Raw genomic sequence first — 11,971 nt, 5'->3', positions numbered from 1 at the left:
GAGGGGTGGGGAGGAAGGGGCCCACTCCAGTAGGGGTGGAACCCCCTGTAAATTTGTATATATTTAGGGAGGAGGGGGTGGGGTGGGGGTAGAGATGTAGAAGCGGGTGGGGCTATGGGGGTGGGTGAGTCAGGGACAGCCAGGGACCCAGCCCGGGAAACGTCAGCAGGAGAGGGAGACCCCCCAGGACTCAGGAGTGCTGGGCTGGTCCTACTTCCTGTCCCTCTCCAGGCCCAGCTCCCCTCTCGGCAGGGGGACTGGGTGGCCCAGCAGGCCTGGCGCAGCTCCCAGTTCCCCCTGCCCCAACTCCACCTTCAGAATCCCCTCCACAGGGAGCAGACCAACCTACCAGACCCTGGCTGAGCTTGGGGGCCAGGGAGGGAGCCTTCTCCCCAGGCCTCTCTGCCTCCAGTCTGGTTTTATAAGGCGCTGACGAGACTGAGAATAAAGAGGCATAAAGAATTCTCTGTGCCTGTATGACCAGGTGGGGAGCTGGGGCAGGGCTGGGCACAGTCATGGCTGAATCCCCAGGAAAAGGAAACCCGGGCCCCAGCCAGGACTAGGGAGTCTCCGTCCTCACCGCCAGCCCCCCTGGCCCCCCCCCGAGTCCCTGTGCCACCTTTTGAAAACTCAGAATCATTAGTCCACACTCAACCAGTTTATTAAAGGCAGGGACCTTCATCCAGGTCCAGAAGGGAGAAGCTGGGAGATACCCCACCTTCCTCTCTCGGCTCCCCTCGTCCCCAACCACTCATCTACAGCCCACTCCCAGGAGGTCCTAGGAGATGGGGCTGGCGTCAGGCAGACTGCACTGCATAAATATTCAAGGGGCCACAGCCTGAATCAGCAGCGTCAAGGGTGGGAGACAGGGAGACCAGGTTGGGGGTGGGGAGGGGTGGCTCCGAAGGTACCTCCCCCGGGGGGCCTGTCCTGAGCCCGAGGACCCACACAGCTAGAGAGTGGGGCCCGCGGGCTGCCCTGGGATCCGAGGCCACGGCCAGCCCTGTCCGGCGAGGCTGGCAGGGGGCTGCGGATCGTTGGGGAGGAGGGGGTGCCGCCGTGCCGGGGTTCCGGGGCGCGGGGCGGGCTCAGGTGCTGTTGCCCTGCTCCTGCTCAAAGAGCAGCATGGCCAGCTGGGTGCGGGAGCCCAGGCCCTCCAGCTCGCTCTGGCGGCAGCGGTGGTACAGGTCCTCGCTGAGCCGCGCGCTGCACGCCTGCGCCCGGTAGCGCTGCAGCAGCGCTGGTTCCACGGCGCGCAGCACGTGTAGGCCCGAGAAGCGCAGGAACAGCTCGTACACGTCCGTGCTCTCCAGCAGCTCCTCTTCCTGCTCCGAGGCCGCTGCCAGCCGTCCGCGGGCTGCCACGTAGTCGGAGTTGTAGAAGCAGGCCTCGCTGGCCGCCTGGCGGTCGAAGCGGCCCGTGTCTCGGCCCAGCTCCGGGGGCCCGGGGCCCTGGGGGGGCGCCACGGCCGGGTGGAAGGCCTGGAAGTGCATGGGGAAGAAGGCCTGCCAGCCAGAGATGGCGTGCATGCGGCAGCGGTTCAGGAAGTCGGGCGTGAGCACCGTGTCGGGCCCGGCCAGCAGGAACAGCGTGTCCAGCGGGTGCTTCTTGGAGAGCAGGTCCATGAGGCGCAGCGGCGAGGGTGCAGCTGTCTGCACGCTGAGCCAGGGCACCCGGGCACCCGGGAAACGCCGCTCGAGTTCCGCCACGTGGGCCTTGACAGGCGCAAAGACATCTGCGTGGGCCGCCCGCTGGGCCTGTCGTGGCTCGTACAGGAGCAGCAGGGTCAGGGCTGCAGCCGCGTCACCCGGCTCCAGCGCCGCGGTGGCGAAGGCCTCCAGGAAGCCAGGGGCCAGGTCCCGCTCGGCCGCAGCCAGAGGCAGCAACACGGTGAGACGCGACGCCTCGGTGACGTAGGGCACAGGCAGGATCTCCACGCGGCTCAGGGGCCGCAGCAGCTGCACCCGGCGGGTGAGGGGCCGGCGGCCGCCCTGCGGGGTCAGCACCTCCAGCTGCAGGTCCAGCGTGTACTCCATGCCGCGGGCAGGATCGAAGCGCCGGTAGCCGTTGACCAGCTGCTGCTTCTCGAGCCGCAGGGCCGGGTGGTAGCGGCGGTTGAGCTCTTCCAGGGCGGCACCCAGCACGTCGGCCACGTCGGCCCGGTCGGCCCCTCGCAGCGGGCAGCGGGGCGAGCCGTCGGCGCAGGAGAAGGCGTGCTGCTCTGTGAAATAGTCCCAGCGCAGCACCTCGAAGCGAGAGGCCGGGCGGGATGGTGCGGGAATGCCCACGGGCCAGGCGGCCGCCCGCTCGCCGTCAGCTGCCAGGTGGCTGGTGTTCTGGATCTCCCACTAGGTTGGAGAAATAAGACCATGAGCAAGGCAAAGACCACGGGTGCCGGCACGTAGCCGGAGGCCTAAGCAGCCAGCAGGTGCTCCCTGGGGAGCCTGGCCCCCCGCCAACCTCCGCTATCCCAGCACCCTCACCTATCCTTTTCCCAGATGGGGGCAGCCTAAGAGTTAAAAAGGAAGTTTCTGGAAGAGCTTTTCAGAAAAGGCAGAAACAAACAGGCACTGGGCAACCGGTTTGTTCTCTGACTCTACTGCTAGTTTTAATTTCCCTGGGATCTCTCAGATGTCTTGGGATATGTCCCCTCCATTCCCCGGGCCCAGACCATACCTGCAACTCCTGGATCTCTTGGTATGTGCGTTCCAGCTCAGCTCGGGCAAAAGCTTTGTGCAGCTGGTACATGTGCACGGGGTCATGCACAGGGTGGGCGGTCAGGGCACTGCGGAAACGGGGGTCTCCCTCCTGCACATGCTCCCCAGGGCTCAGCTCCAGGTAGCTATAGTGTACTCCCTGGCGAGAGGAAGGGAAGGGGGTCCGTAATGGGAAGAGCGATGGGACAGCCTCCCCACCTGCCTCCCAGCGTGGGCCTGTTTCCCACCCTATGACCTGTTGTGGACCTGGAGTCAGAATTACCAGGTTGAAGGCTACCTTGACCAGTTGTGACCTTGCGTGACTTTGGGCAAGCCTCTGCTGGCTCATCTGTGCAATGGGCATACACATCCTACCTCAGAGCTGTGCAGGGGCTCAAATAAAATAATAACAGCCAACACTGAACCCCTACTCTGTGTGAGACTAATCCCTCACGTTGTTTTTTCCAATCCCCACGACCCCTGAGCAATAGTTATTTTTGTTGGTATGGAGGAGGATGCCAAGGTTCAGGAGGTGCAGTGATTTACCCAAGGTTACAGGGATACGAAGTGACAGCACTGTCATGGAAAACCCAGACCCCTTACTTCCCACCACCCCTTCGCCTCTGGGGGAGGGGGGGCGGGTGCACATGCTCAGACGGGAGGCCCCGGTGGGGCGGCTTCCGCGCGCACCTCGTGGTCGCCGGTGCAGCCCACCCCCGTGGCATCCAGGATGCAGCGGCCCAGCCACTCATCGGGGCGCGCACTGACGATGTCGTTGCGGCAGCCTTCCAGGTGGGGGCGCAGCTGCTGCAGCAGTGTGCGGGACAGCAGCACCCCAAAGCCTCCGTGGCAGTAGCGGCCTGGGGCGGGCTCTCCCCCGATGAAGTCCTGCGGCCGGCCCAGGTAGAGGTGCGCGGCGGCCGCCAGGCTGAGACGGCCGGCCAGGCGAGCCAGTCCGTGGGCCTCGGTGTAGGTGGCATCGGGCACGATGAAGAACCAGTCAAAGTCGTCGCCGTGCTGCTCCAGGAGGTGGCGCAGCGCCAGGTGCAGGCGCCCGATGGGCCGCTCCTCGCCCAGGGTCACCACGGCCATGCCCGGCGGGGCCCGGCGGCCGCGAGAGCCTGTCAGGAAGACCACGCGCTCCAGCCGGTGGCCCAGCGTGCGGTTCACGGCCACTCCCAGCGTGGGCAGCGTGGCTTGGGAGGTCAGCACGGCCACAAGCAGCCTCTGCCGGATGCCCAGCTCCGTGCTGATGTAGCGGGTCCTGGGGGAGAAGAGGGCGCAGGGTCATCAAAGAGACAACAGGGCGGGCGCGGGAGAGATGCACGGGCCGCGGCAGGTCACATCCCCTCCGGGCCTGCTTCTCCGCCTACACGGAGGAGGACGAGAAAAACAACTGTGTCCCAGGGGTCACCGGGATTTCCCCGAACTACTGGCCTCGCCCGCACAGCGCTTTCCGGAGGTGCCAATATCCACGCAGACGTGAGAGACACATTGTGGGTCTGACTCTGTTTCGCCACTTAGAACTTAGCTTGTGCCCTTGAGCAGGTAACGTAACCCCCTGAGCCTCACCCAGCAGCCTGCTCCGTGGAAAGGGGTTGGCGGCATCTAATCACAGCGCTCAGCCAGGCGCTCAGCTCGCCGTCTCTACTGATTTCTAGCTAAAGATGCCATTGGCCACAAACGCATGGCACAAATGACTCAAGGGAATACCTGGCACAGGACTGTGGTGTGTTTGGGACAAGGGTGAACTGGGGTCGGGGGCTCCAGTAACTCACCTTCCGTAATGCAGAAGGCAAGTGGCAAAACTGAAATCTGAACTCGGCGTTACTCGGGAGAAAATCGTTCCCATTCGCGGGCGGGGGCTCTGATGCCCTGGGTCCCTCCCCCGGCCCCCAGGTGTGGCGCCCAGGAACAAGAGAGGCAGGTGGATCCCAGTTCTCGCTCTAGGCACCCGACGGCGCCAACCGGGGAGCCAGCGGGGTCGAGCCAGCGGCGGCCGGAGGAGGGCGAGCTCGGCCAGCCCTGGCCCGGCCCCGGCAGGGCCTCGCACGCGCTCTCCCTCCGGCTCCCTCCGGCTCCCTCCGGCTCCCGGGGAAGCGGGGCCGTCGGAAGTCATCGGCGCCGAGGACTTCCTGGCCGCGGCCCCTCCTTCCGGAGCCCGACCCGGCCCCGGCGGCCTCCCCGCGGCCCGCCCCTACCTGACGGCCTTCTTGGCGGCCTGGCCGGGCTGCGCGGGGTGGTAGGGCAGGACGCGCGGCTCCCAGCTCTCCGCCGCGCCCGCCGCCGGCCGGTCGCGCTCCGCCCCGGGCTGCACCGAGTTGGGCCGGCGCGCCGCGTTGGTGTTGCCGCGCGGCGGCAGCTCAGGGTCGCCGGGCTGCGGCGGGCCGGGGCCGCACGGCTCCTCCACCCAGGTGACGCTGAGCAGGCTCAGCGTGAAGCCCAGGGAGATGCCCACGGCCACGGGCCCCGCGGGCCGCAGCACCGACAGCAGCAGCGACGCCCGCATGGCGCCGGGACCGCGGCGGCCGCGGGAGGCTCGGAGGGGGCGGGCCCGGCCCGGGGAGGGGGCGGATCCGGAGGGCCCGGGCCCCGCGGGCCGCCCGCTCCCTCCCCGCCGACGCGGACGCGGCCGCGGGCCTCCTCGGCTCGGCGCACGGGCGCAGCGCGGCGCGCGGGAGGCTCGGCCGCGGCCGCCGCTGTCCGACGTGTCACTGCGAGGTCCCCGCCCCCGGGGCGGGGTCTCGGGCCCCGGCGACCGGAGGCGGCGCAGGAGGGGGAGGTTAAAGGGGAAGGACCCCCGGAAGTGCCCCCTCCTCAGTGCGGGCGAGGCAGACGCGGGGGGCGGAGTCCCCCGCCTGGCCGGCGTGGTTGGTGCGGCCCGGGTGACGTCAGGAGCCGCCCGCCCCCGCCGGGATGGTGCGCCCCGGGTGACGTCAGGAGCAGAGGCCGGAGCTGTCCATCAGCACCAAGGGCCGCGGGCGGGCTCGGGGCATGGGGCCGCGGCTCCGGGGCAGCCCGAGGCCCTGCCGCCGCCGCTCTGCTTCCCGCGGGCGCGGCCCGAGCCCCCGGACTCCGCGGGCCTGGGGTGCCGGCCGCCGTCGGAGGCGGAGCGGCGCCGCCGCCGCACGGAGACCAGCCGCCCCGGCCCAGCAGCCCCCTTCCCCGCGCGGCGGACTGGCCTCGGACCCCAGCCGGCCGGGGCCCCCGGCGCTCCGCAGCCCCGGCCCCTCCGGCCCCTCCGGCCCCTCCGGCCCCTGCGCGGCCTCCCTGGCTCCGGAGCTCAGGTCGCCTCCAGCCCAGGTAGATCGTGGACGACCCCAGGCTTGGCCGCCCGCCGAGGGGTCCCGGGCTGCCTCCTCAGCGGCGGCTGCTGCGCCCCTCTCCCCCAGCCCAGGGCCCCCTTCTAACTTCTTCACCCCGGCCTCCCGTAGCCGGGCACTCTGTTGCCCTTTGTCTTTTGCGCCACTTCAGAAATGCCTCCAGAGCTGCACGACATGGGCACCACCACTCCTTTGTGCACTGGTGTCCTTGCCTGGTTCCCCCGTTCCCATCCTCGCCCCCGTCCTGGTGGAGGGACCCGGGACTCCTCCTTGACCCCAACTTCCTCTCTGTCAGGCTGACTTGGGAGGGTGACTCCCTTCCATCCCCGGCACTATGCCAGGCACCGTGGCGACCCTCCGGTTCCAGCTGCTGCCCCCCGAGCCAGATGATGCCTTCTGGGGTGCGCCCTGTGAGCAACCCCAGGAGCGCAGGTACCAGGCACTGCCGGCCCTCGTCTGCATCATGTGCTGTCTGTTTGGAGTCGTCTACTGCTTCTTCGGTGAGACCCCTATCTCGTCCCTCATCTGGGCTCCCCACTGGTTCCCCAAATTATTTCTCTAGGCTCCCCAGATCTCTACAACCTCAGAACACCACCACCACCATGAATAGCTATCTTTCTTTTCTCTTTCTTTCATCCCACACATGTTCATGGATCATCTAGACTCTAGATCCTAGAAAACACAGATTTTTGAATTAGGCATGCTTGACTTTGAAACTGGCTCTGCGCCTTACTAATTGTGACACCTTAGCACGGCAACCTGTCTGAGCCTCAGTTTTCTCATCTGAACAGTGGGGATAATGATATTCGTCTCACATAGGGCTGTTGTGAAAATAGTAGACACTCAATAAATAATAGCTATTGTGGTGAAGCTGAGTTTGGGTCACTGTGCTACGTGGGCACTGAAAACATTTAGCAGGGTGATTGAGCCTAGGCCTTTGCCACAGGGCATGTTGTCCGATAGCGGGGAGACTTCTGGAACATTCACAGCTGTAATACATGTTAGAATGTGCTGGACAGTAGTCACATACAGGGAGATAGCCTATAAGGTAGGTTCTAGTAATCAGGGCTGCCCTGAACAGTTGTATAGGATGGGCACCGCACAAGGGAGTTCAGTTGAATAGGCAATTGGGGGCTGAAATCCAGCCCATGCTCACTTGCCAAACTCTAGGCCTGGGCACAGACTGCTTTGCCTAAGGGAAGACATGACTTTTTCTAATTTGCACAAAGGTGCCAGATGGGCTAGTGGAGTAAGTGCCCGGTGACTCCAGCAAGTTACAGAATTTCAGAGAGGACAGCAAACTCCATGGGCTGGGGGCCTCCAGGGGGAGCATCAGAGGCAACTGGAGGAAGTACAGAGGTCTGGATTCCAGGCTGAGCAGAGGTGCCGTAAGACCAGTGCTCTGCAGCCTCTATACGTCCCCCCCGACCCCCGCCCCAAGAATGGCGGCACAGTAGGCCCGGATGGGAGCCAGATGGTCCCTCCCCTTCCACCCCCAAACTCTAGGCTGAACAACTGCAGAATGAGCAAGAGGAAGTGCCCTTCCAAGGGTTCAGGACACATTCTGGGTCTCCAAGGAGTCTGTCCCCTCATGCCGTCCACTACCCATACCCACTCCTTCTGCAGTGGGTAGAAGCACACAGTGCAGCCCAACATTCCCCCTCTCCTGGGCTTCCCCGTCACCCTACCCTCCTCGATGCCCTCGTTCCCAGGATCTTAGACGCTACGCCCTTGTGCATGTCCTATTCCTCTTTCTACTCTTTCTAACCCCAGAACCCCCCGGGCTCTGACGCCTCCCCTCATTCCTAAAGCTGAATCTCCTCTTTATGAACTTTCTCTTTGGTGCTCCCTGACCCCTTGACCTCCCTCTCTGACTTCCATCTTCCCAACTGTTCAGTATCCACAAGTCCAGGTACTCTACCTTCCAAGTTCACTATCTACCTTCCAGGTCCTCTTAATGGGTGTAACTTCCATTTTGCTGAAACTCTATGACCACTGTCTCCCCTTATAATCCTCTTTGACACCCTGTGACCCTAGTGACCCCCACCCATCTCCAGTTATCTCATTACCTTCCATCTCGCTGTCTCCTTCTATTATTCCTAACACTTTGATCCCTGTGATGCCATTGTTGGCCCCTCTGCCCCGCCCCACCATTTCCCATTTCTCTGCCCTCAATGTTACCCTCTCTCAGAATGCCTTTAATATTCTCAACGATTCCATGCCTGTCAATTCCCCTACTTGCAATGACCTCATCTTCTGGAACCCCTCCCCAAAAACCCTGCTTCTCCATTCTCTTTGTCATTTTGTAATAATGTCATATCTCTGAAGCCCTATGACCCCTCAGAGACCGCATCTTTCTGAACCTGTGTGACCCTCATCTCTCAAGTTCTGACTTCTAAATACCTCATTTCTCTGAACAATCCCTCCCAAGGCCCCAATGATTCTAATTGCTGATCCCCTTGTGACTCTAATGACCTATCTCTCTGACCCCTATTATTCCAAGGATCCTAACGACCCTATCACTGATTCACTCTTGACAGCAATGATGTATCTGACTCCTCTGACCCTTAAAGACCCAATGCTCATCTCAATAACTCTATCTCTCTGCTTTCCCAGGGACTCCCAATGACCTATCTCTCTGACCTCTCTGGATCTCAGTGGTCCCATAACTGATGCCCTCAGGACCCCAGTGGCCCCCAAGTCTCTGATCTTAGCATCTTGGTCCTGGTTCCCATGTGATTCCATGTCCATGACCCCTCCGATCTCCTGCCTGGAGCCAGGTGCCCTCATTTTGGCCCCTCACTAGCCTTTGTTCCCCTCTAGGTTACCGCTGCTTCAAGGCAGTGCTCTTCCTCACTGGGCTGCTGTTTGGCTCGGTGGTCATCTTCCTGCTGTGCTACCGAGAGCGGGTGCTGGAGACGCAGCTGAGCGCCGGGGCAAGTGCGGGCATCGCGCTGGGCATTGGGCTGCTCTGCGGGCTGGTGGCCATGCTGGTGCGCAGCGTGGGCCTCTTCCTGGTCGGGCTGCTGCTCGGCCTGCTGCTCGCTGCTGCCGCCCTGCTGGGCTCCGCGCCCTACTACCAGCCGGGCTCCGTTTGGGGCCCACTAGGCCTGCTGCTGGGGGGCGGCCTACTCTGTGCCCTGCTCACGCTGCGCTGGCCCCGACCACTCACCACCCTGGCCACCGCCGTGACCGGTGCTGCGCTCATTGCCACTGCTGCCGACTACTTTGCAGAGCTGCTGCTGCTGGGGCGCTATGCGGTGGAGCGACTGCGAGCCGCCCCAGTCCCTCCCCTCTGCTGGCGGAGCTGGGCCCTGCTGGCACTCTGGCCCTTGCTCAGCCTGATGGGAGTTCTGGTGCAGTGGCGGGTGACAGCCGAGGGTGACTCCCACACAGAAGGTGAGAGGGCCCAGGCCAGGGTGGGTGAGAGAGAAACGAGTGGCCAGGGATGATGGGTGGGGGGGACGGTGGGTACGGGGTGTGGGGGAAGGAGCCGTACACACCAGCGGCCGAAGGCCTCAGTACGGTTGGAGAGCTGACTGGCTCAGGGTCTGGGGAGACAGTACCTCAGCCCCACCATCCATTCTGTGACAAGGTGTGGGGCTGTGTGGCTTTGAGGCAAGCCCATTACAGGCACAGGGGATACGACCGAAAAAGCGCCTGCCCTCAAGGGATTATATTCAGGTGGAGGGAGACAGACACTGGCATGCAAACAAACTGGCTAATTCCAGCTCTGCGGTGGTACGGAAGAGATATGCAGGGCAATGTGAACAAGGGACCTATAGAGGCTATTACAGATAGAGTGGTCGGGGAAGGCCACTTGGAGGAGGTGACATGTAAGTAGAGTGCTGGAGGTTAAGAAGCCACATGCAAAGAGCTAGAGAAGAGGGAGCAGCAAGGGCAGGTCTCCAGAAAGAAAGAGCTTGGTTTGCTGAGGAAGTGGACTGGGGGGTGGTGTGGGGGGGGTGGAGGCATGTCGTTTGTGTGGGCCCCGTAGGCCACGATGAGGACCCTGGATTTTACCAGGAAGGCAGTGTGATGCGACTGCAGGTTTAAAGCCGGGGGATAGACTCTCATTGAGGGTTTGGGATGCTCATGCTGGCTGCTGAGTGTAGAAAACATCGGGGAGGGCCAGTGTGGAAGGGTGGCCCGGTGAGGAGGAGGCTGTGGTCGTCTGGATGAGAGAGGATGATGGCTGGTTTACGTGAGTCACTGGGGGCTCAGGGTGGGCAAAGGGATAACAGCTGGCAAGGGAGTACTTAGAAGTCTAGGAATCTTCTACCATATGACCTTTGGAAGAAAAAAAAACAATTGCCAGAAATCCCATCTGGGGGGTGGGAGACCAGGAAAGGAAGGGGGAGTGGGGGGTCCCAGACAAAGGGAATCCGGAAGCCTGGAGCCCTGAGGTGGGGAGGAGCGGGGAGACTTGGGGGAGACAGGCCCGTGGGCCCATGAGACCCTTCTCTGCCCATCCCCTCACAGTGGTCATTAGCCGGCAGCGGCGACGCGTGCAGCTGATGCGGATCCGGCAGCAGGAGGAGCGCAAGGAGAAGCGGAGGAAGAAGAGACCCCCTCGGGCACCTCCCAGAGGCCCCCGGGCTCCTCCAAGGCCTGGGCCCCCTGACCCTGCTTATCGGCGCAGGCCGGTGCCCATCAAACGCTTCAATGGAGATGTCCTCTCCCCGGTGAGCACCCCGAGCCTCTCCAGCCCGCATGGGGGAGAGGGGAGTGCTGCAGACTCTGCGAGCAGGAGAGGGCCTTCCTCCCCGGGGGGCTCACCACACTCTAGAAGGCCTAGCATTTGTCCACCTGTTGCAACCCCTGCACCAGGAGCCTGCCGGCCGGGCTCTGGGAGGGAGAGGAAAGGTGTCCTGAGTATGAATATTAATGAGGTACGGTAGAGGGGTGCGGTGGCAGGGCTGGTGTGGAGAGGTCTGGGGTGAGTCTCAGGCTGTGGGCTGCAGGGACAGGATGTTGGGCTTTCTGGGAGGGTCTGGGGTGCCCTCTCACACCTGTCTTTCCTCTCCCGCAGAGTTACATCCAGAGCTTCCGGGACCGGCAGACAGGGAGCTCACTGAGCTCCTTCATGGCCTCACCCACAGATGCGGACTATGAGTATGGGTCTCGGGGGCCGCTGACGGCCTGCTCAGGACCCCCAGTGCGGGTATAGCAGTACTGCTGCTCCCACCCACCTAGACTCTACGGTCACCAGCTCCGCCAGCTTGGGGAAGCCTGCTGGGCCACCACCCAGCCCGCCTGGCCTTGTGGCCTTTGGCCGTTCCCTCTCCCCACCCTGAAGAGGGCTGGTCTGGCTACAAGAAGAGAGAACCTGTCTCTGGCTAGGCCTGGCCTAAGGGGAAAGCCTCTTCCCAAGCTCCAGAGGGGCTCCCGAGGGATGCGGGGTGTGAGCCCTATTGGGGTGTGCTCAGGGTTGTGAGTGTGTCGCCTGTGTGTGTGTGTGTTGTATGTATGGAGGGGTGGGCTTGGAGGGGACACTGGGACCCTTGCCTTAGACTTCTGACTGGTAGGGCTTCTCTCTGAGGTTGGCCCTGCCTCCTCTCCCACTGCTGGGGTCCCACAGGCCACTCTCCTGCATGTCTAAGTGGAGGAGGTCTGCCTTCCTCCCCCATCGCTCCACCTCTCACCCAGACTCACCTAAGGCTTCTTGTCCTTGTCCATGGGGCAAACGGCAGCACCCTCCACCCTGGTCCCCTGTCCTCTGCAAAGCCACCAGCCTGAGAGCAGTGGCAGGGAATGGGGGTGGGGGGTGCTGCTCTGGGCTGGGCTAGGGAGAGGGGCTGGGGGAGGGGGCCTAAATGCACGGTGCATGTCTGGTGTCTGTCGTGCCACCCTGGACACCTCATGCTTCTGTCTCCCCTCACCCCACCCTGTTTTACATATTTTATAAACGTGCCAAACTGTGTGGCTTCTGCCAGGAGCGGTGATGGTCTT

General features: G+C 63.2%; 2 protein-coding genes across 2 annotated transcripts; one reads left to right on the top strand and one right to left on the bottom strand.

The window, feature by feature from the left end:
- Nucleotides 1–643: 643 nt before the first annotated feature.
- CHPF (chondroitin polymerizing factor) lies at nt 644–5,227 on the bottom strand. The gene is made up of 4 exons (XM_072812764.1): nt 4,898–5,227; nt 3,387–3,960; nt 2,677–2,856; nt 644–2,348 (listed from the first exon to the last, which is right to left on the bottom strand). Exons 1-4 carry the CDS (start codon nt 5,203–5,205, stop codon nt 1,089–1,091), a joined length of 2,322 nt encoding a protein of 773 aa, XP_072668865.1. The 5' UTR covers nt 5,206–5,227; the 3' UTR covers nt 644–1,088.
- Nucleotides 5,228–5,851: 624 nt separating this feature from the next.
- On the top strand, nt 5,852–11,957 carry TMEM198 (transmembrane protein 198). The gene is made up of 5 exons (XM_072812771.1): nt 5,852–5,999; nt 6,315–6,519; nt 8,843–9,418; nt 10,502–10,704; nt 11,052–11,957. The coding sequence occupies exons 2-5, from the start codon at nt 6,354–6,356 to the stop codon at nt 11,187–11,189; spliced, it is 1,083 nt and encodes a 360-aa protein (XP_072668872.1). The 5' UTR covers nt 5,852–5,999; nt 6,315–6,353; the 3' UTR covers nt 11,190–11,957.
- The last annotated feature ends 14 nt before the right edge of the window (nt 11,958–11,971 follow it).

The sequence above is a fragment of the Canis lupus genome, chromosome 36 (assembly GCF_048164855.1).
Source record: "Canis lupus baileyi chromosome 36, mCanLup2.hap1, whole genome shotgun sequence".
Classification (NCBI taxonomy): Eukaryota; Metazoa; Chordata; class Mammalia; order Carnivora; family Canidae; genus Canis; species Canis lupus.
This window is presented reverse-complemented; position numbering and strand designations above follow the sequence as displayed.